The sequence below is a fragment of the Pseudorca crassidens genome, chromosome 1, assembly GCF_039906515.1.
Source record: "Pseudorca crassidens isolate mPseCra1 chromosome 1, mPseCra1.hap1, whole genome shotgun sequence".
Classification (NCBI taxonomy): Eukaryota; Metazoa; Chordata; class Mammalia; order Artiodactyla; family Delphinidae; genus Pseudorca; species Pseudorca crassidens.
Genome location: NC_090296.1, coordinates 113496729 through 113517503, shown reverse-complemented (window position 1 = coordinate 113517503; position 20775 = coordinate 113496729). Strand labels below are relative to the sequence as shown.

The following is a 20775-nucleotide window of genomic DNA, read 5'->3' as shown; positions in this document are numbered from 1 at the left end:
GAACACTCACTCGGTCGGGCGGACACACCCTACACCGGGGAGCGGGTGGAGGCGGGCGCGGAAAGGGGCGGGCCCTCGCTGGGCTGGGCGGAGCGGTAGCCGCGGTCGGGAGGTCAGGTAGGCCTGGGCGCGCGATGGGGCGGGGGAGTCCCTCCGGCGGGCGGCGCGCGGCGAGTGGACGCGCACGGCTGGCGGAACGCAGGCAGCGCCGAGGGCAGCCAGGCGAACGCTGGGGCTTCGGCGGCGCCTGTCGGAGGCGGGGCAGGAAGGCCCGTGCAGCGCCTTAGCCTCGTCGGGCGTGGGGAGAGGGCTCGGCCCACGGTCCCCGCCGGGGGTGCCCCCCCACCCCAGGCCTCTTCAGAGGACACGTGTCAGTACTTTGTCGTCTCACCCCATGTCATAGCCCCTCCCCCAGGCTTGGGATCCCCCGTCCGTCAGGCTCCGTTATCCCCAGGCCCAACCCCCCGCTGACCCGCGCGCGGTCCCGGCCGGATCCCTCTCCTCCCTGGCCCGTCTCCCTGGGCGGCGAGCGGCCCGGCCCCCGCAGAAGACACTCGTCAGCAAGTTCTCACCCCTGTCATCTCATCCCTCTGCATAACTCACCCCAGGCCTAGGGACTCCGGCCCATTGTCCCCGGACCCAGCCCCTCGCTGAACGCAGGCTCGGCCCTAGCCCCCGCCCGGCGCGTCTCCGGCAACACGCCGCGACCCGGGATGCAGCCCACAAGCTGGGCGACCGTCAGGGAGGCGGCGGGCCGTGACGTGCTGGCTGCCGACCTCCGCTGCAGCTTCTTCGCCTCGGCCCTGCAGAGCTACAAGCGCGACTCTGTACTTCGGCCCTTCCCCGCATCCTATGCCCGCCACGACTGCAAGGATTTTGAGGCCCTGGTGAGTGTACTTTTCCCCTGTGCTGTCCACTGCTTCGCAGGGCACGTTGTCTGTGGAACTCCTGTTAGTGATGGTGCCAGCCCCCGGACTTAACATTCCTAGCCCGGCCGTGGGGAAGGTTTGTTTCCAGGAGCTAAGAACACTCCCAACAACCTTCACACTCCCAAGTGACTCCCAGGGGTGAACTGAGGAATTCAACAGTTGCACAGGCCTCCACAACATTTCCTAGTGTGGCTTAGGGTGTTGATCTGAATCAGCTGGTTCTGCTAAATAGGAAGTTATCTATCCCTTTGAAAATACTGAGACACCATAAGTCCCCAAAGCCACCCGGACCTCATCTTCAGATGAGGTAATATATGGCCAGTACTTTTATAAATTATAACATATGTACAGTACACATGTGAGCTGTTATTTCTCTGATGATTCAGGAGGCACTTAATTTCTTGCAGAGTTCACCTCAGGCTCAGCGTTCCAGATATTAGTTATCTTTGTAATCCAAATGTTTGAAATTACCTAGAAAAATATAACTTGCCAAAATTGATTCTGTAAGAAATACAAAGTCAAAAGCCTATAATCATTAAAGACATTGAATTAGTAGTCAAAGATTTTCCCTCAGAGAAAACTCCAGGCCTACCCAGTTTCATTGGTGAGTTCTACCAATCACTGAGGGAATAAGTAATTCCAGTTTTACACAATTCTTCCAGCGTATTGAAAAATAGGGTAGTGTAATCTTGATACTAAATCTAATAAGAATGATACAAGAAAAGAAAATTATAGGCCAATGTCACTCAAGAGTATAAATATAGAAATCCTCTATAAAAGGATCCTAGCAATATATAAGAAGAATAATTCCTTATTAATAGGTTGGGTTTATCCCAGGAATACGAAATTAGTTCAACATTAGAAAATCTCTTAATGTTATGAACCACATTAACAGAATGTTGATCATGTTTAGAATCAACAGATGTTTAAAATTATCTCCGATGAGGTGGTCAGTATTGGGTGATCCTCTTTGCTATTGCTCCCAGGTGGTCAAGGGACAAAGGCCAGCCTCCTGTCCCCTACCAGGTCCATTGCAGCTTAGGCTGGGGATGTGTTGAGGGCACCTCAGGTCTTGACCACAGTGCACAGGGGTTTCGGGTACAGGGAGTGGGAGGTTGGAGAAAGAGGCAAGCAGATTGACTTCCCCCATGGTTTGTTCTGCAAATTCAGATATTTAATTTTGTGAGTTTGTGATATCAGAGTGTTGGAGATGAAACTTTCTTCAGTTTTGTCAGTGGATATTTATGGAGCTCCTGTTGTGGGCCAGGTGCTGAGAATACAGAATTAAAGACTCAAGGAGAGGTTAACAGCCTGCTCAGCTATACTATGGGATAAGCCCTATATATACAACATGGAAGCCCAGAGCAGGACTCCAGGCCTTGGCAGTAGGCTGGAATCAGGGAGCACTAACCAGGGGCGGTTATGATGCCCTGCTGAGTCCCCAGGGACATGGAGGATTTCGAGGAGCAGAGAGGAGGAAAGGGGTATTCCAGGAGGAGTAGCAGGATGGGCAGAAAGCCAGGACCTCACCAGGAAGGATAAGTCTGTCCTTTAGTGTGGCTTTCATGGGGAACGGAAAGAGATGAGGCCAACCAGAGCAAGCAGGACTGGGCATGTCCTGCCCAGATGTGTAGACTTTTTCCTTGGGCTGGGAGGTCATTGGTGACATCCAGGATGCATTTCTGAAAGACCCTTGTGGTGGCAGGGTGACAGAGAGATCTGTTCAGGAGGAGTAGAGGGAGGAGGAGAGATTGGGGGTCAGAGGGACCAAACTCACCAGAGATGATGCCTCACAATGCGCTTTATTAATTTTTGCCAAGAAACATCCAAATGGATTAGAATGCTCAGTGTGTTCTCTTTCTGCTGGAACAGAATCGGGTTACTTTGATGAATATGGGATAAATACAAAGGGATCTTTGGAATTGCTTTGATTTATTCATGCCTTTTAAAAATTTCGTTTTAATTACACAAGTAATGTTTCATTATATTCTTGTTTTAAAAAAAGCAAGTGATAAAGTATAAGCTCCCCTGATAGAGCTCACCCTGTCCCATGTCCCTCCCCTCAGTTTGAGGCATACCCTTCCTCCCATACCTGTAATTTCTTAGGAGAGCTTTGGCAATATGGGTAGCCCCAAATAGCCTCCTCCTCGGTAGAGACAGACTGTCCTGCACGTGGGTCTCCCTTTGGGGACAGTTTTAGACAATGCACTCTTTCTCTTGGGGGTCACTGGAGAAACACAGACAGATTCTTACCATCCCACCCTGTTGCTGTATTCCTTATTGGGCACTGGTGTTAGGGAAATTAGCCCAGGCCATGCAGATTCTTGGCTTTCTGTTAGGCATGGCTTTCAGGAGCTCTTTCTGAGGAGAGGCCCCCCACCAGGCAGGATCCGGCGCGACCTCTGGGGGCATGCACATTCTTAGATAAACACGCTTTAGGTTTCATTTTGTCACATGTTACATGAGTTAAAGAAAAGCTGCCCAGAACTTAGCATCTAACCTGTGTCTCTCTGACTCAAAGGTTAACTTTTTTAAAAAATAAATTATTTATTTATTTATTTATTTATTTATGGCTGCCTTGGGTCTTCATTGCTGCGCGCGGGCTTTATTTTTAGTTGCGGTGAGCGGTGGCTACTCTTCGTTGCGGCGCGCGGGCTTCGCATTGCGGTGGCTTCTCTTGTTGCGGAGCACGGGCTCTAGGTGTGCAGACTTCAGTAGTTGTGGCACATGGGCTCAATAGTTGTGGATCGCGGGCTCTAGAGCGCAGGTTCAGTAGTTGTGGTGCGTGGGCTTAGTTGCTCCGCGGCATGTGGGATCTTCCTGGACCAGGGCTGGAACTCGTGTCCCCTGCATTGGCAGTATTCTTAACCACTGTGCCACCAGGGAAGTCCCTTTCAGATTACCTTTTTATTTCTGTTCTCAGGAGAACTATGTGTAACTTGTTTAACCTTCCTAACAACTCAGCGATGTAGGTTCTATTATCATCTCTGTCACCATCAGCTAATCAGTATATGTGCTGGTGGCAGACATCCTCCAGCTCCAGGTGATGCCGGTGTGTAGTCAGGGTAGAGAACCACCCCTTTAAAAGGTTCCCCTGATGACTCTTTTTTTTTTTCTTTAAAGAAGATGTCGGGGGTAGGAATTTAGTAATTTATTTATTTATTTTTGCTGTGTTAGGTCTTCGTTTCTGTGCGAGGGCTTTCTCTAGTTGTGGCAAGCAGGCGCCACACTTCATCGCGGTGCGCGAGCCTCTGACTATCGCGGCCTCTCTTGTTGCGGAGCACAGGCTCCAGACGCGCAGGCTCAGTAGTTGTGGTGCACAGGCCTAGCTGCTCCACGGCATGTGGGATCCTCCCAGACCAGGGCTCGAACCCATGTCCCCTGCATTAGCAGGCAGATTCTCAACCACTGCGCCACCAGGGAAGCCCCCTGATGACTCTTTTTATGAAGCGGACTGTTGTAGACTTTCACCCCCAATCTGTTTTAGTAAATCTGGATTTTCATACCTTAGGTTTATGCAAAGCAAGGTGTACCTGTATGTAACTGTGCAGTCCATCTTTCCCACCTTCATCTCAGTGGCCCACCACCTCCACCCATCCTGCCCACCCCACTTCTAGGTGTCACTCTGTTTGTCAGGTCCCTGAGGCTGGTGACCTTGGCTATACCTTTGGTTCATTTCCTTCCAGCACCTCCACCCACAACTAGTAACTATGGCCTTTGGCATCTTCCTAGACAAGGATTTTTTTCAGATGTTCTTTCCTGCCGCCAGCCCTTCTAGGACAACATTGCTTAACACCTAAACCTGAGTATCCCCACCTTTTCCTGGTAGTAAGAATCACTTGTGGCAACTTCTGTAAACACAGATTCTTGGGCTGCCTCCCCAGGAGATTGTGATCTGCATGGTTGCAAAGTGTCCACTGGGCTGTCCTGCCGCCTCCTGACTCAAAGCAAAGAGATTGAATTGTCTCCTTCTAAGGTCACTGGTCCTCTCTCTCCTCTGCTCACCCCCTGCTGGTTCCCTGTCCTTGGCTTCTCAGTCACCCAGACCACCTCTTTCCTGAGACTTCCTTTCTCAAACCCCTGTGACTGCCCAGCACTGCCCAACATTCAGGACTGGCCCAGGCTCCCTCAGCCACTTCTCCAACTGAATCCTCCCTTATTCCTCAGAGCAGAGGCTGCGAACATGTGGCCTGTGAGATGACAGATTTTGTTTGTCCTCTGGTCTTTTAGAAATTCGGAAATTAAAAAAAAAGTGTGTGTGTGTGAATTCCCTGGTGGTCCAGTGTTTAGGACTGCACCCTTCCTCTGCAGGGGGCATGGGTTCCATCCCGGGTCCATCAGGGAACTAAGATCCTGCAAGCTTTCAGGTGTGGCCAAAAAAAAAAAAAAAAAAAAAAAAAAAGCAGCTTACTGATTTCTTTTAAAAAGAAAAAAAATCTGAGGCCCCATAGCCTGGGTAGAGGTCGCCCTTGGGCAGAAAGCAGCTGGAGCTGGGGGGCGTTGGTGCCTGGTCCCTTTGCTAGGCCAGGGGTCTCCAGTTCAACACAGTCCTTACTATTCTTTCCTGGATAACCCCTTACTCATATATATATATATATTTTTTTCGGTACGCGGGCCACTCACTGTTGTGGCCTCTCTCGTTGCGGAGCACAGGCTCCGGACGCGCAGGCTCAGCGGCCATGGCTCACGGGCCCAGCCGCTCCGCGGCATGTGGGATCTTCCCGGACCAGGGCACAAACCTGTGTCCCCTGCATCGGCAGGCGGACTCTCAACCACTGCGCCACCAGGGAAGCCCCCCCCTTACTCATTTTCATCACCTCTCTGGCCCTAGGGACATTTGAGCCCTGACCACCTTTTGGGACAGGCACTGTTTCCTTCTCTGCCTCCTCACCATGTTCTTTCCCACTGGGAATGCTCTCTCTCAGATTCCTCCCCCTCACTCCAGGCCCCACTCCCATCCTACTTGCTTTGAAAACCTTTCCCTTTGCCTGCCCCTCAGCCCCCAGAAACAGCTGCCTTCCTCCTGCACACTTTCTCCTCAAGCCAGTTGTTGATAAATGCCTTCCACTGTCACCAGCTGTGGTTCATAACTCTTGTCTAGATGGAGGGTTTTCTGTCTCCTGCCCCTGCCCCATACTACACGTGACATACATCTTTCTTCCTACCTTTGATAGGGGTTAAGCATACCCAGTAGCAGTCTTGGTTGTGTTATTCAGGAAACATACCTAAAGCTTCCCAAGTAGCCTCTTAAAGTCCTACTTGGATTGACTCTTTTGGGCTAAAATATTCAGTCTATTACTAAATTTCTCCATTGATTTGGTAGGAGAGCATCACAGAGAATGGACTCTGGAGTCAGACCACCTGGCTTCATGTCTCTTCCTTGCCAATGAATAGCTATGTGACCCTAGGCAAGGTACTTAACCTTTCTAAGCCTCAGTTTCCTCACTTGTATGTATGTATTTATGTTTTAAAATTAAAAAAAATTCTTTTATTGAGGTTTAGTTGATTTACAGTATTATATAGGTTTCAGGTGTATAACAGTGATTCACAATTTTTAAAGGTTATACTCCATTTATAATTATTAAAAAATATTGGCTATTTCCCTGCACTGTACAACATATCCTTGTAGCTTGTCTAGTTTGTACATAGTAGTTTGTACCTCTTAATCCCGTACCTCTCTCCTGCCCCTCCCCCCTTCCTTCTTCCCACTGATAACCACTAGTTCTTTATATCTGTGAGTCTGTTGCTGTTTTGTTATATTCACTAGTTTTATTTTTTAGATTCCACATATAAGTGATATCATTTGTCTTTCTCTGTTGGACTTATTTCACTTAGCATAATACCCTCCAAGTCCATCCATGTTGTTGCAAATGGCAAATTTTCATTCTTTTTTATGGCTGAGTAGTATTCCATAGTGTGTGTGTGTGTGTGTGTGTGTGTGTGTGTGTGTGTACACACACAAACACCTATCTTATTTATCCATTCATCTGCTGATGGACACTTAGGTTGCTTCCATATCTTGGCTATTGTAAATAGAGCTGCTATGAACGTTGGGGCGCATGTGTCTTCTCAAATTAGTGTTTTCCTTTTCTTCAGATATATACCGAGCAGTGGTAGGTGGGTAGGTGGGTAGATGGCCATTCTGACACGTGTGAGGTGATACCTCATTGTGGTTTTGATTTGCATGTCTCTGATGATCATCTTTAAGCTGGGCTGTCGTGAGGATAAAATGAGACGAGACATGCACAGCATTTAGCCCAGTGCCTGGCATGTGATAAGGCCTCAACAAATCGTAGCTATTACTATCTCATTCTGAACTTGATGTCAGGCTGCAGGCTGGCCTCTGAGACTCCAGGATACGTAAGATGTGGTTGGCCCTCAGGAAGCGTTTGTCTTAAGCAGATTTGAGATGGTCCCAGAGAGTCAAGGACGAACCTGGGATTCTGCACTGAGCACAAGGGGAGCACAGAGGTCATGGGGGGTCAGGGACAGGACAGGTGACTTTAGGCTGGCTTTGAAGACTGAATGTCATGCTGGGCAGCTGCAGAAGCACAGGGGAGGAGAGACATAGGGCAGCTGAGGAACAACATGGGGGGAGCAGGTGGGAAGTCTGTGGCAGAAGGTTCTCTTAGGCAGAGGCCAGCCCAGATTCTGAAGGGCCTTGTTAAGGGGAGGGCTGCTGGTTTTAGCAGATTAAAAAATATAGACCGAAATACAAATTCGAACTTCAGAGAAGCAACAAATAATTTTTTTAGCACAGGTATGCCCCAAATATTGCATGGGTTATATATTTAAAAAAATATTGTTGTTTATCTGAAATTCAAATTTAACTGAGCAGATTGTATGTTATCTGGCTGCCTGGGAGGAGAGCTCGTACAGTTAACCTCCCTCGTTGCCATCCACGTCCCTCACTACACGCTGGTTGCCAGATAAAATACAGTCTACCTGGTCCTCAGAAAGCCCTGCTCAAATACAGACAGGTTTGGTCACAAGAGGAAGAAGCCTGTTAACTTTTTGTAGCAGATTGATTTTTCAGAGTAGCTTGAAAAGTGAAACAGGACATTAGGGAGGTCAGCCGAGGGGTTAAGAGTGGGGACGAGGGCAGCCCTGCAGGACACACAGGCAGCAGTGGGCAGGCAGCAGTGTGTCTGAGGGCCTGAGCCCTGGAAGAGGCCTGGGCCCAGCTCAGAGTTGGGAGAGTTCTCTCCCACTTCCACAGACTGAATCCCTGAAAGGGGCCTGGGTTAACTGACGGTCCTTTTGTGAGGCCCCCTGTGCCTTGATCTGGACTGTTGGCAAAGGCTGCGGCTCACAGGTGGGATTGGGGAGCAGTGATGGGAGTGGTGATCCCAGTGGGAGAGAAGACTGCTCTGGCTCTGGCGTAACAGGTGTGGACCAGGAGTAGAGAAGAGGGACAGGGGAGGCCGAGGTGTCCCTGAGGGTATGTCATTCGGAATGCATCTTCAGGTACCCTCAGGGGCTCCATGTTGCCTACAGAACAAAGGCCAGAGTCCCCAAGGGGGATACAAGGCCCTTCACTGGCTGATCTCAAGTCACCTCACTCCTGTTCCTCCTGGCGACCCCTCCCCCATACTCTAGGCTCCAGGCATACTGAACTATTTGCAGTTAATGATAACAATCATGGCAGTCCCACTAACTTAATACCTTCCTGTTGCTCTAAGCACTGCACTAGTTTAACTTGGTTAACCTTCACTGGCATCCTGTGAAGTGGCTCACCTTGTCCCAATTATATGTTTGAGGAAACTGAGACACAGGTTAACTCACCCAGGTCACACAGCTAGTAAGGGGTGTAAGAGCCCAGGTTTGGACCTGGGCCGCCCAGGAGGAGAGCTCGCACAGTTAACCTCCCTCGTTGCCATCCACGTCCCTGACTACATGCTGCACTTCCATGCTTCTGTGCCTTTGCCTGTCCAACCCGAGCACACAGCACCTCCCCTTTGAAGACTTGCCTGACCACTCCCTTTTCTCAAAGCGCCTACCCAACAGGAGTCCCGCCTGGCCCCTTTTGTAGTTTGTATCCGTCTTTGTTATGACAGTGAATAGTTTTAAGTCATAATTATTTACCTTTCTGCCTCCCTGCTGTGGAGCATCTACACATCCATGTTTTTATTTATTTATTTATAACATCTTTATTGGAGTATAATTGCTTTACAGTGGTGTGTTAGTTTCTGCTTTATAACAAAGTGAATCAGCCATACATATGCATATATCCCCATATATCTCCTCCCTCTTGCGTCTCCCTCCCACCCTCCCTATCCCACCCCTCTAGGTAGTCACAAAGCACCGAGCTGATCTCCCTGTGCTATGCAGCTGCTTCCCACTAGCTATCTATTTTACATTTGGTAGTGTATATATGTCCATGCCACTCTCTCACTTCGTCCCAGCTTACCCTTCCTCCTTCCCTTATCCTCAAGTCCATTCTCTAGTAGGTCTGTGTCTTTATTCCTGTCCTGCCCCTAGGTTCTTCAGAACTTTTTTTTTTTTTAGATTCTATATATATGTGTTAGCATACGGTATTTGTTCTTCTCTTTCTGACTTCACTCTGTATGACAGACTCTAGGTCCATCCACCTCACTACAAATAACTCAATTTCATTTCTTTTTATGGCTGAGTAATATTCCATTGTATATATGTGCCACATCTTCTTTATGCATTCATCTGTCGCTGGACACTTAGGTTGCTTCCATGTCCTGGCTATTGCACATAGAGCTGCAATGAACATTATGGTACATGACTATTTTTGAATTTTGGTTTTCTCAGGGTATATGCCCAGTAGTGGGATTGCTGGGTTGTATGGTAGTTCTATTTTTAGTTTTTTAAGGAACCTCCATACTGTTCTCCATAGTGGCTATATCAATTTATATTCCCACCAACAGTGCAGGAGGGTTCCCTTTTCTTCACACCCTCTCCAGCATTTATTGTTTGTAGATTTTTTGATGATGGCCATTCTGACTGGTGTGAGATGATATCTCATTGTAGTTTTGATTTGCATTTCTCCAATGATTAGTGATGTTGAGCATTCTTTCATGTGTTTGTTGGCTGTCTGTATATCTTCTTTGGAGAAATGTCTATTTCGTCCTTCTGCCCATTTTTCATATCCATGTCTTTGTTATTTTTTTGTTGTTGTTGTTCTTGTTTTTTTTCAGTACGTGGGCCTCTCACTGTTGTGGCCTCTCCCGTTGCGGAGCACAGGCTCCAGACACGTAGGCTCAGCGGCCACGGCTCACGGGCCCAGCCGCTCTGCGGCGTGTGGGATCTTCCCTGACCGGGGCACGAACCCGTATCTGTTGCATCGGCAGGCGGACTCTCAACCACTGCGCCACCAGGGAAGCCCCATGTCTTTAAATTGGATCCTCACGGATGGCCTGCAAGGCATGTAGAGATAGTTTTTTCAGAAGGCTGAGACTATTGATTGAATCTTTAGAAATAGAGACAGGAATAAAGCAGCCCTGAAAGGTTTCTGATTTTCAACTACAGGGTTAAGAAATGAACCCCCCAAGGTTGGCAACAGTGAACTATCTAGAAACGGGGGAAAAAGCTACTGGTATTCATGAAGTACCAACTACATCCCTAGGAAAGGTATGTGTTGTCCAGGGAGAAATACAAAGAACAGAAATGGACATACACTGTATAGACCAGACCCTGAGATTCTGTTACCTTCTTTAATCTTCCTGACAATCCACATGGAGATAGTGGGGTTCCCGTGTTAGAGAGATCGAGGCTCAGCCAGGTCTGGTGCTTTGCCTGAGGAGCAGGGAATCAATCTGAGATCTGTCTGCTCTTTTCTCTACATCCAGGAAACAGGAGAGCTAGAAAAACACAAGACAGTCCTTGGTCTCCGCGAGTCCTGGCCATTCTGGGGAGAGAGTATTGGGGCTGAGTGCTTTAGGGTTTTGGAGGAGAGGGGATACCTGGGTTGGTAGAGGTGGGGAAGGGGCGCTCCAGGGGACTGAGTGAGCAAAGCTTGGAGGAGGTATGTTCACAGATTGCACCAGTCTGCAGTGGTGTTTTAAATGCCATGCTGGAGAGATCTGGCTTCTAGTCAGTTTTAATTTCTGAGCAAAAGCTACAGATACCTTGTAGCTCTCTGCTAGTCCAGGTCCACAGTCCCTTATCAGAAATCCCGGCACCAGATCTGTTTCGGAATTGATTCTGCCTGATTTTACAAAGGCAATATTGTCCCCCTCAAGACACCTGTCACAGGCCACACCGGGTACCAGCCTAAATCAGAAGGCTCTGGGATGGATCACAGCTCACAGGAGGGCATTCCATTTCTGCAGAAGTCCTTGCTATAGTCCACATAGAGGTCCAGGAGCTAGTCTTGCCCCCGAGAGGGACAGTTCGGGTGTAAGGAGATGAGATTCATGTTGGGTGGCTGCAGGAACTGCACTGGTCTAATGAAGCCCCATGTTCCATGGAGGCTGGTCCCTCTAGTAAGAACAGCATAGACATAGCTGCCAGTGTCCTCACAAAAAGTCACCACACTCAGGGAAACCCAAAACCATGGATTCCCCACTGTTTCCTCCAGTCCAGATGCAGTTACCGTTCTGGGTCATCTTTACCAAAAGCAGCGTTGCCTGGTTCTGTATGTAGTTGCTATATTACCTTTGTCTGGTCTCCAGGGGAACAGGTTAACAGAAAATTAACTCATGCTGAAGGGAGAAGGCTTTGTAACCCTTTACCGACATGTGTATATACCATGTATTTGGTAACACCTCCAGCGGGGTGCGTCCCATAATCAGGTATTAATAGTTCTGCAGCAAAATGCATCTCATCAGTAGTAACACAAAGTGGGATAATTAAGATTAAACGAACCGCACATCAGCTCAGGTTAGGTTTTGTACCAGTTGAGTTACAGATAACCTTCCAGTGTTCAGAACATTTGGAGTTGGGCAGTATTTGGAAAGGGATCGTAGACCTGTTGCATTTCCCTCTGAAGAAATTCCTTGGAACCTGAAATAAGTGCAGGTCGCCTGCCTTACCACTAGAGGGCACCTGGGGTTACGATCATTTTGTCCAAGATCCTTGCTAACGGAGGTTTTCCTCACTTCAGCTTGCAGATGCCACTAAGTTACCCAACCTGAAAGAACTTCTCCAGTCCTCAGGAGACAAAGACACATGGGCCTGGGACCTGGTGAGCTGGATTTTATCCTCAAAGGTCCTGACAATCCACAGTGCAGGAAAGTCAGAGGTGAGACTTTGGTCTATAGGATCACAGATTCCTGGGCCTGGAGGGCTCTGGGACCTCTTTGTGCACCAGCATGACCTGGGAAGCTTATTGAAAATGCAGATTCCTGGACCTTGTGTCCCCAGAAATTCTGATTCTGTGTCTAGAGTGGGGCCCAGGAACTTGTACACTGGCTCTACAAAGCTGTGTTCTCCCTCTTACCAGCGGGACCTTGAGCAGGTTACTGGGTGCATTTCAGTACCTCAGTTTCCTCATCTGTAAAATGGGGATAATAATAGTATACTTCCATCAGGGAACTGGCTGTGAGAATTAAATGAATTTTCTCACTTAGAACAATGCCTAAGGGCACATGCTAGGGGCTCAGTAAAAGTTGGGTATCAGAAGCACCCCAGGTACTTCTGGCAAGGGTGGACCAAACATTCCAGCTGTCAGGAAGCAAAGAGACAGAACCCGAAATGGTGGAAATCCTCAGGCTCTGGGTTCAAATCCCATTCCCATCTATTATTGAGTCTTCTTTTCCCCATTTGTAAATTGAGAATATTAATAGTTACCTCAGAAGGGAGCTATAATAGAATGTGTCTCACCCGCAGTACAGTCTCTGGCACAGGCCAGATATTCCATAATTTGGCTTCCCTTGCTTGGCTGCGATCTTGCGGGGACGGGCTGGGATGACAAGGATCAGGGTGTAGGACAGGCACATCCCTGATCAGGTGTTCTTTCCTGTAAGCGGCAGCAGGAGTTTGTACTATTCCTCACTTAATCAGTTTTAATTTAAGAGCATTCAGTTTTATAAGTTCCTGCTAAAGACAGAAATCCTCCTTAAGTGGCGTAGAATTAGGCATCTCGTTTGTGGTGTCTAGGGACATCCTCCATCCATGTTGGATGGTAAGATAACATAAACAGCCCTGGAGAGGGAGTCAGGAGACCTGTATTCAGGTCGGGCTGGGCTGCTAACTCCTAGATGATCTCTGGGTTTCACTTTCGTCATCTGTTAAATTTAGATTTATTCATTCATTTACTCATTCCTCATAAGGGCATCAAGCGCCTACTGGAGTTGGGTGCTATTTGTAAAGTAGATAAGGCAGCTGCTCCTTGATTTTTGATTATAGTAGTGGAAATCCTCAGGCTCTGGGTTCAAATCCCAATCCCATCTGCTAAGTTCCATTAAAATATGGAGTGTTGGGACCCAGGATTATCAACTTTTTATTGTGCCCAAGTAAGGATATTGTCTACCATGTATCATTTTATAAAAGGATATTTTAATACAAAAAAAAAAGGATGGCCCTGACTTCAGAATAAAGGACAGTTCTTCCAAAGAAGGGATCATGGCAACCTTACATCAATGTAAATATATCTGTTAAATTGCCCTTATTTTTGTCATGTAATCACAACCCAGAGAAAACTTTAACACAGACTGGCTTTGGTCTGTGACGTACTGTTTGGAAATCTTGGAAATGGTGTGGTCTCTGCCCTGAAGAGGATTATTACCCTTTAGGAAGGAGCTTACCCTTCTGTATCAGTTAACTTTCATTGCATAACAAACCATCCCCCAAATCTACTGGCTTAAAACAACACTGATTGCTTCTCGTGATTCTGTGGGTTGGCTGGGTGGTTCTTATTGGTGGGGCCGGCTCGCCTGGGGCTGATCCAGGGTAGCCTCACTTGTGTGTGGGGGGCTTCAGCGGGGATGGCTGCTGTGGTTGGGGCCTTCCTCTACGAGGCTGTCATCCTATAGAAGGTTAGCAGGGCTTGTGAAGGGTTCCCAGCAGCAGACAAGGAAGGGCAAGCTCTTTTCAAGTCTCTGTTTGCCGTATGTTTACCAAGGGAAGTGACATGGCCAAGCCCAGATTTAAGGGGTGGAGAAATAGATTCCATCTCCTGATGAAATCTTGGTGGAATTCCACCTGCAAACTCGCATTGCAGAGGGGTGAGTGGACAGGGATGGGAGGAAAAAATGTTGTGGCCATTTCTGTAATTCATCATCACATCTTTCCACCTCCTAAGATTATTGTCAAGATGGAATGCAGGAAATAGATGTGAAAGTGTAATGAAAATTTGAAGTGATCTTTAGTTAGAAGGAGCAATTCATGCTTCTCAGGGAAAAATATTGTTAGAGGAAAGCAGCCTTGAGCTATAAGCTCTGGACTTGTTTATAAACTGATGTTTTTATTCCTGTGAAGCCAGTTCTTCTCATGAGCAGAGCCCATAGGCGTTAAGCCCAAGGCTTTAGGAGGCCATTTTGGCAGCACATTTAACCAACTTCCCAAATAAAACTTCAACTTCTTGCATGTTTTCAAGTTTGAAAAGATCCAAAAGCTGACTGGTGCCCCTCACACGCCTGTCCCCGTGCCGGACTTCCTGTTTGAAATTGAGTACTCCGACCCAGCCAACGCCAAATTTTATGAGACCAAAGGAGAACGAGACCTAATCTACGCCTTCCATGGGAGCCGCCTAGAAAACTTCCATTCCATCATCCACAATGGCCTGCACTGCCACCTGAACAAGGTGGGGCCCGAGGCTGCTGACATGGGGGGGGGCTGTGTGTCAGGGCTGGTAGGGGTGAGGGTGGGTAGGCTCACTAAAGCCTTGCCACTCAAAGTGTGGTCTGCAGACCAGCAACAGCAGCGTTGCTCGGGAGCCTGTGAAAAGGCAGAATCCTGGGCCCCCCTGATCTTCTGCGTCAGAGCCTGCATTTTAACAAGATCTCCAGGTGACTCCTATACTGATTAATGTTTGAGAAGCATCGGTTTAAAGATGGTTCCCAGCCTTGGCTGCACATTTAGAGTCACTTGGGGAGCTATTAAAAATCCCAATGCCTGGCCGCATCCCCGACCAACGTGGGGCCCGGGCACCAGTGTGCTTTCAGAGCTCCCCAGGCGATCCCAGTGGGTGGCCAGCCCTCACTCGTCAGCATGATCCCTGGACCAGTGGCGTCCACATCACCTGGGAGCTTGTTGAACACGTGGACTCTCGGGCCCACCGCAGACTGCCTGATCAGAAATCACAATTTAACAAACTCCTAGGTGATTCGTATGCATGTTGAAGTTTGAGAAACACCTGCCTAGGGGACCCGCCAACAGAGTCAGCCCTTGGGGAAACAGGAGAGGAGCTCCCTCCTTGAGCACCTTTCCTTCCTTTGTCAGGAGTGTCAACCACCCCTTCTTTGTCAGCACTTATTTTGTCCCTCAGTGAGGCGAAGGAGGAAGAATACAGACAGGAGCCAGAAAGACCACCTTTGCAGCTCTGCAATCCTGGGGAAGTTTACTTAACCTCTCAGAGCTCCGGTGTCCTCATCTGTAAAATAGGATTCCATGACCCAAGTGCTGGTGCCCTGATAGGATTGAAACAGTTCATGTATGCAAAGGGCTCTTCCTGTACTTAAGTACCAAGGAAGCAGTGGCTGCTTTTAGAGGCTGACGGAGAGCGACTCTGGGGTGTCTGGAGGGCTGCAGCCTTTCCGCCAGTCGTCCCAGCATCTGCCTTGTCTGGGGAACTGGCTCCGCGAGCTGTGGGCTCAGTCGTGGCTGATGCAGCCCCGAGGCTGGAGAGGCTTTTCCAGCACGGCTGCCGCTGATTAGCACAGTTGGGTTTTGCGAGGATGATGGGCTTGTTTACAGCTGGCTCTCAGCTTATTATTATGGCCAGGCTACTGGAATCCAGGGGGCCTCTGCTTCACACCAGAGCCCACCTGGAGAAGTTGCCTGCAGATTCCAGTCTTGTAACCAAACCTTCACTTCAGTGCCTGAGGGAGTTGGCTGCTTAGAAGCATCTCATCATAGTCCTTTGGTGACGTGGATGCTCTTCTGGCTCCTCTGTCTGGGTTTTCAGTGAGGGGCTTGCTTGGGGGAGCCTACCTGCCAGTTGAAGCTCTGAGATTGTTTTTCTCGTAGGGATACCCCAAGTTTCCTGCTGTTGTGCTCTCCTGCTCATGGTTCTTGAGTCTAGGGAATGGCATATACATGGCAGGCATAAGCAGAAATGGATGTGGGGTCAGATCAGAGGACATCCGTGTCCTTGGAGAAAGTCTGTGTTAACTTTTGAGACATGGGGACACTGTAACAAGGCCAAGGAAAGGCTTGTTTCATTTCCCCTACACTTCCCTTAATCGGCTTAGAGTTGTGGAAGCCTGGTGCCACTGACTAGGATGTTTCTCAGTTAGCAAGTAGAGGACATTCAGTGAGCTGTTTGAGGCCATTCATCATCTTAAGGTACTGACACCGTGGCCCAAGAATAGCATCTGGATTACAGCTCATGTCAAATTCCATCCACTGGTAGCAGTTACCTAGAATGTTGTGCTGAGAAGGATTCTGAGTCAGTATGAATGAGTGCCATGATTGATATTTTTATGTCGGCGTCACGGTTGATTATTGATGTCTACCATGGGCAAAGGATATGTTTGCTATGCCTGCTGTAGCCTCAGCTTGTAGGTATTTCACCTGAGATCCTTCTCTTTCACCTGGCATGCTTCCTCGTGGAGGACACCAAATTAGCATCACCACCAGGGACCTGCCTCCTAGAATTTTGGACATTTTCTTGGTCGACACCAACACAAAGAGCAAAACTTACCCTGCCCCTCATATAGGCCTGCCTCATTTGGTTATAGTTTCTGGCCTGAGAGATGCGTTTCTGTTCCAAGTAATGACTCCGATTACTTCCCTTAGTCACTCAGGTGTTACCCCCTCCCTGTACATAAGGGCATGACTTTGCTTCTGCAAGCCTGTCAGTGTAGCCATGCTTAACACATTCATGTAGCGGGAATGCCTGATACCCTACGACATCAGAACCTGTGACGGCATACCCACCCCTGTCTTGTGCCAGGTGTCCTGTGCGGTGCTCTATGTGCATCATCTCATTGAATCCTTCAGGAGACAGTGTTGTCACCGCTTTGCAGATGTAGAAACTGAGACCCAGAGAGTTTATATAACTTGCTAGCTTGTTAGAGGGATAGGCAGGATTCAAACTTGGGTCCGTTTGACTCTTATCCCTGTGGTTTTCTCACTCAGCCTTAAGCACTGGAACTACTAGTTTGCCAGGTTAGTTAGCCACACCCACAATCAGTTAAACTGTCGTCAGATAGGAACGTGTTTTGTAATAACCCTGTGACGATGTCATAGGATTATTTGATCTTATGCCTTTTGCTGGGGGAAAAAAAGAGGCTTGAAGATTGTGTTAACAACCTGTTGAAGAAAGACCTGTGTCATCTTGCTGTGCCAACTCTGCATTCACCCAGCCCTGTTTCTTTTCTGTTGATCTGCCATTTCAGACATCCTTGTTCGGGGAAGGGACCTACCTCACCAGTGACTTGAGCCTGGCTCTCATTTACAGCCCCCATGGCCATGGGTGGCAGCACAGCCTCCTGGGCCCCATCCTTAGCTGTGTGGCCGTGTGCGAGGTCATCGACCATCCAGACGTCAAGTGCCACACGAAGAAGAAGGGTGAGTGAGCACTTAGCCCAGACCTGTGCTGCAGGCCTCTGGGTGTCAGGCTTTTGCCTTTGGCCCAGCTGCTGGGTGGAGCACCCACTGCATGCCAAGGGATGTGCTGGGTTAACAGTGTAGGACAGGGCCTGCCTTCAGGCAGTGAGCAGTCTCCTTATGGACTGAACGCACAGTGGAAAAGGTATCACTGACTACAGGGCAGTGGGTAGGGAGTGCCAGCTGAGGGTGCTGATGAGGTCCACAGCGGCAGCTCAGAGGAAGGGGCAATCATGGTGGGTCCAAGTGCTCAAGGAAAGCTTTGGGGTGGAGAAGATGAAAATGAGTGTGTGAGGCCAGAGCACAGTCTCACTGAAGGTAGAGACTGGATCTGATTCACTCTTGGGCACCTGGGGTCAGCAGGGAGTCTGGTACATACTTGACATTCAATAAACATTTGCTAAACTGAAGCTAAAGACTTGCGTCCACACGCTATTCCTCCAGGCTGCTCTGCTGTGTGCTGGAGCCCCCAGAGGATGTGAGGGGCACCTGAGGCCATGGGGGTGAATCCTGGACTCTCTAGGGAGTGGATGAATACTGGGCCACCTCAGTCTGCTCTCCTGATATGTGCCTTAGATCTTTGCCCCGTGCCCCCTGCTGTTTTGCCCTCAAAGGCAGAGGTCATAGAACTGTCATTCTAGTCTCCAGAGCTGGCCTGTTGGTTCCACTGAGAAAAGGAGAATTGAGAAAACTGTCTGTTCCTGGCCTCTAATGTAAAACAATTGGAATCCTGAGGAATGGGCCCAGGTCTGACGCCACTCTCCCAAACCAGACAGCACGAATATTCGCTTTTGTAATTCTTAGGAAGTCTGCAAACCGTGACATTAAACATTAGGACAAAACCTTGCAACGTCTGCTGTCACGAAGCTTTGACCTTTTGTGGGTTTTTTTGTTTTGGTTCTTTCTGGTAAAGCTTTTCATGTTACTAAAAGGAAAGGTTTTGTTTTGTTTTTTGAAACAAGTCTTGGTACAAAAGGTGGAAGATAAGTGTTCTAAGAAACTCGAATCCAGAACCGTTAATTTAAAATGCTGTTAAAAAGTTTGTTTCAGATCAAGTCTTATTTCTAGTCCCAGATTATTTTTCTGTTATGGCCATCAATCTGCTTCTTCCCTCTGCTTTCCCAACTCAGTTTTTTCCCTCTTGTATCCCTTTTAGTTTCCTATCCCTTTTCCTCCTCCCGGTTGTCTGCTTGTCGGACTCTCCTATTTTTAAGTCCTGCTTCACGTACACACACAGCCCATTCCTCTGCCTCTCGGGGCTTCTCCACCCTCAGGACCAGGGTGCTTGACCCATTTCTTTTCATAGTTTGCTTCTGTTTTTATTGTATCTTCCCCCTGTAAAGTTGTGCTTTATCTCCTTATTTAGATTCCAGGGAGATAGATCGCAGAAGAGCGAGGATCAAGCACAGTGAAGGGGGAGACATCCCTCCAAAGTACTTTGTGGTCACCAATAACCAGCTCCTGCGAGTGAAGTACCTGCTGGTGTACTCACAGAAGCAGCCCAAGAGGTGAGAAGGATGGTCCCTGTGTGAGGTCCAGGAGAACAACTAAAGGCTGCATTCATAGTGTTGGGTTCTTAGTTATCAGCAGCTCCTCTCCCCCAGCCTTACACCTCAGCTATCTCCGCTTTATGTAAGGGGTAAGAAGTGAGGAATACAGGTCGAATAGAATCTGGTCCTGGCCCTAAGGGACTGTATATTCTAGTGAAGAAGAGCTTTGTTAACATAAATAACTTGAGGGACTGAATGAAGCCCAACTGTGAAGCCCCTTTGCCACTTGGGCTCCTGATCACAGTCTGAAACCCACTCACTGGCTTGCGCTGAGAGGCAGGGTGGTGCCAGGATCTGGCTGGGATTATGTGCCGTCCAGCTTGGTCACTTCCCAAGCTGGCTGTCGAACCACCACCTGCTCCTCTCTGGACCTGAGATGCTTCATCTTTATCTCTAAAATGAGAGTGTTGAATCCAACAGCAGATGAGGCCTTCCAGCGCCTAAGAACCTGAGAGTGGTGGATTCCTCATGCCGTCTCAGCATTGTGTTTTCGAGGGTATGGCAGGGCTCTCCAGGGTTGCGGGTCACTTTGAGATTTTGTCACACTGTTGGGGGTCCGTGGTAGAGTTTCTCATGGGGATGAGCAGCAGGTGAACAGGCAAGACAGGGAAAGGGTGATTGTTAATACTCTTGACTCCTACTCGTACACACCAGTGGCTTCTATGCTTCAGAATGCAGTATCTAGTAAAATCCTCCCTCCTTAAATCTGGGAAATACGTACCGGGTTCCTAAGTGTGGGGGACGTTATCCTTTGGTTTAAAATCATCCGGCTTTTTCAAGTTGAAAATTCCATTCCTTTCCCACTTCTTCCTGGAGTGTCTCTCTAGTGCACACTTGGATGGTTTAGATCATCTCCCAGCGGGCAAAAGAGGATTTCCCCTGCTCAGAATAATACTTGTGCATGTCTGAGAGTGAAAAGACTTGCTGAATACCCTGCCACTTGCTGTCATCTGGTCAGACACCCTTAGTGAGATCATCCTTCTAGATACCAAAGTCTTGCTTAGGAAAAGACAGGTTATAAAAGGTACAAGAGGAGCTATAAAAGAAAAGATCAGGATGAGCTCATTGCATAGCTGTCTTTGTACATCTAGAAAAGATCTTCGTGGTGTTGGTCAGCGACAGACGTGTTAGCTGTAATTTGTCCGCGTGCTCCAGTGAGGCCCACCAACCACCTTTATACTCTTCTACTTGGTTCCCATGGTGACTCAAGTTCCCTCTTCATTTAATAGAATTCTACTTTTCATCTAAATCTGCCCGTATCTCTGTTCTTTCTGGTTTCTTTAGCCCAGCTGTGAGCATGATTTAGTTTTCAGTTGCTTAATTTTACTCATTCTATTATTCCTACCAATGAAGGGAAATAACTTTTGGAATAGGTAACCAGGTTGAGAAATTCTGGTGAAAGGCGTGTCAGCGCCAGGGCAAATAGCCCCAGATTTTAAAAAATTAATTAATTAATTTATTATTTATTTTTGGCTGCATCGGGTCTTTGTTGCTGTGTGCGGCTTTCTCTAGTTGCGGCGAGCAGGGGCTACTCTTCACTGTGGTGCGCGGGCTTCTCATTGCGGTGGCTTCTCTTGTTGCAGAGCTCGGGCTCTAGACACGCGGGCTTCAGT

The 20775-nt window shown here is 48.3% G+C and overlaps 1 protein-coding gene across 14 annotated transcripts in view; it reads left to right on the top strand.

Moving 5' to 3' along the window:
• PARP16 (poly(ADP-ribose) polymerase family member 16) overlaps positions 1–20775 on the top strand; it is a 71466-nt gene that overhangs the window by 17393 nt on the left and 33298 nt on the right. For 3 of the 14 annotated variants that reach the window (XR_010946233.1, XR_010946234.1, XM_067750662.1), the window contains exons 1-5: positions 159–887; positions 12004–12141; positions 14437–14643; positions 17402–17573; positions 18979–19120. Coding sequence is in view for 10 of the 14 variants with exons in the window: in XM_067750662.1 (XP_067606763.1) it covers positions 714–887; positions 12004–12141; positions 14437–14643; positions 17402–17573; positions 18979–19120 (833 nt within the window). In the remaining 4 variants the exon portion in view is untranslated. Of the gene's footprint in view, positions 1–99; positions 118–141; positions 888–12003; positions 12142–14436; positions 14644–17401; positions 17574–18978; positions 19121–20775 lie in introns of those variants that run through there. The other 11 variants (XR_010946231.1, XM_067750647.1, XR_010946232.1 and 8 more) reach the window with 9 other exon arrangements.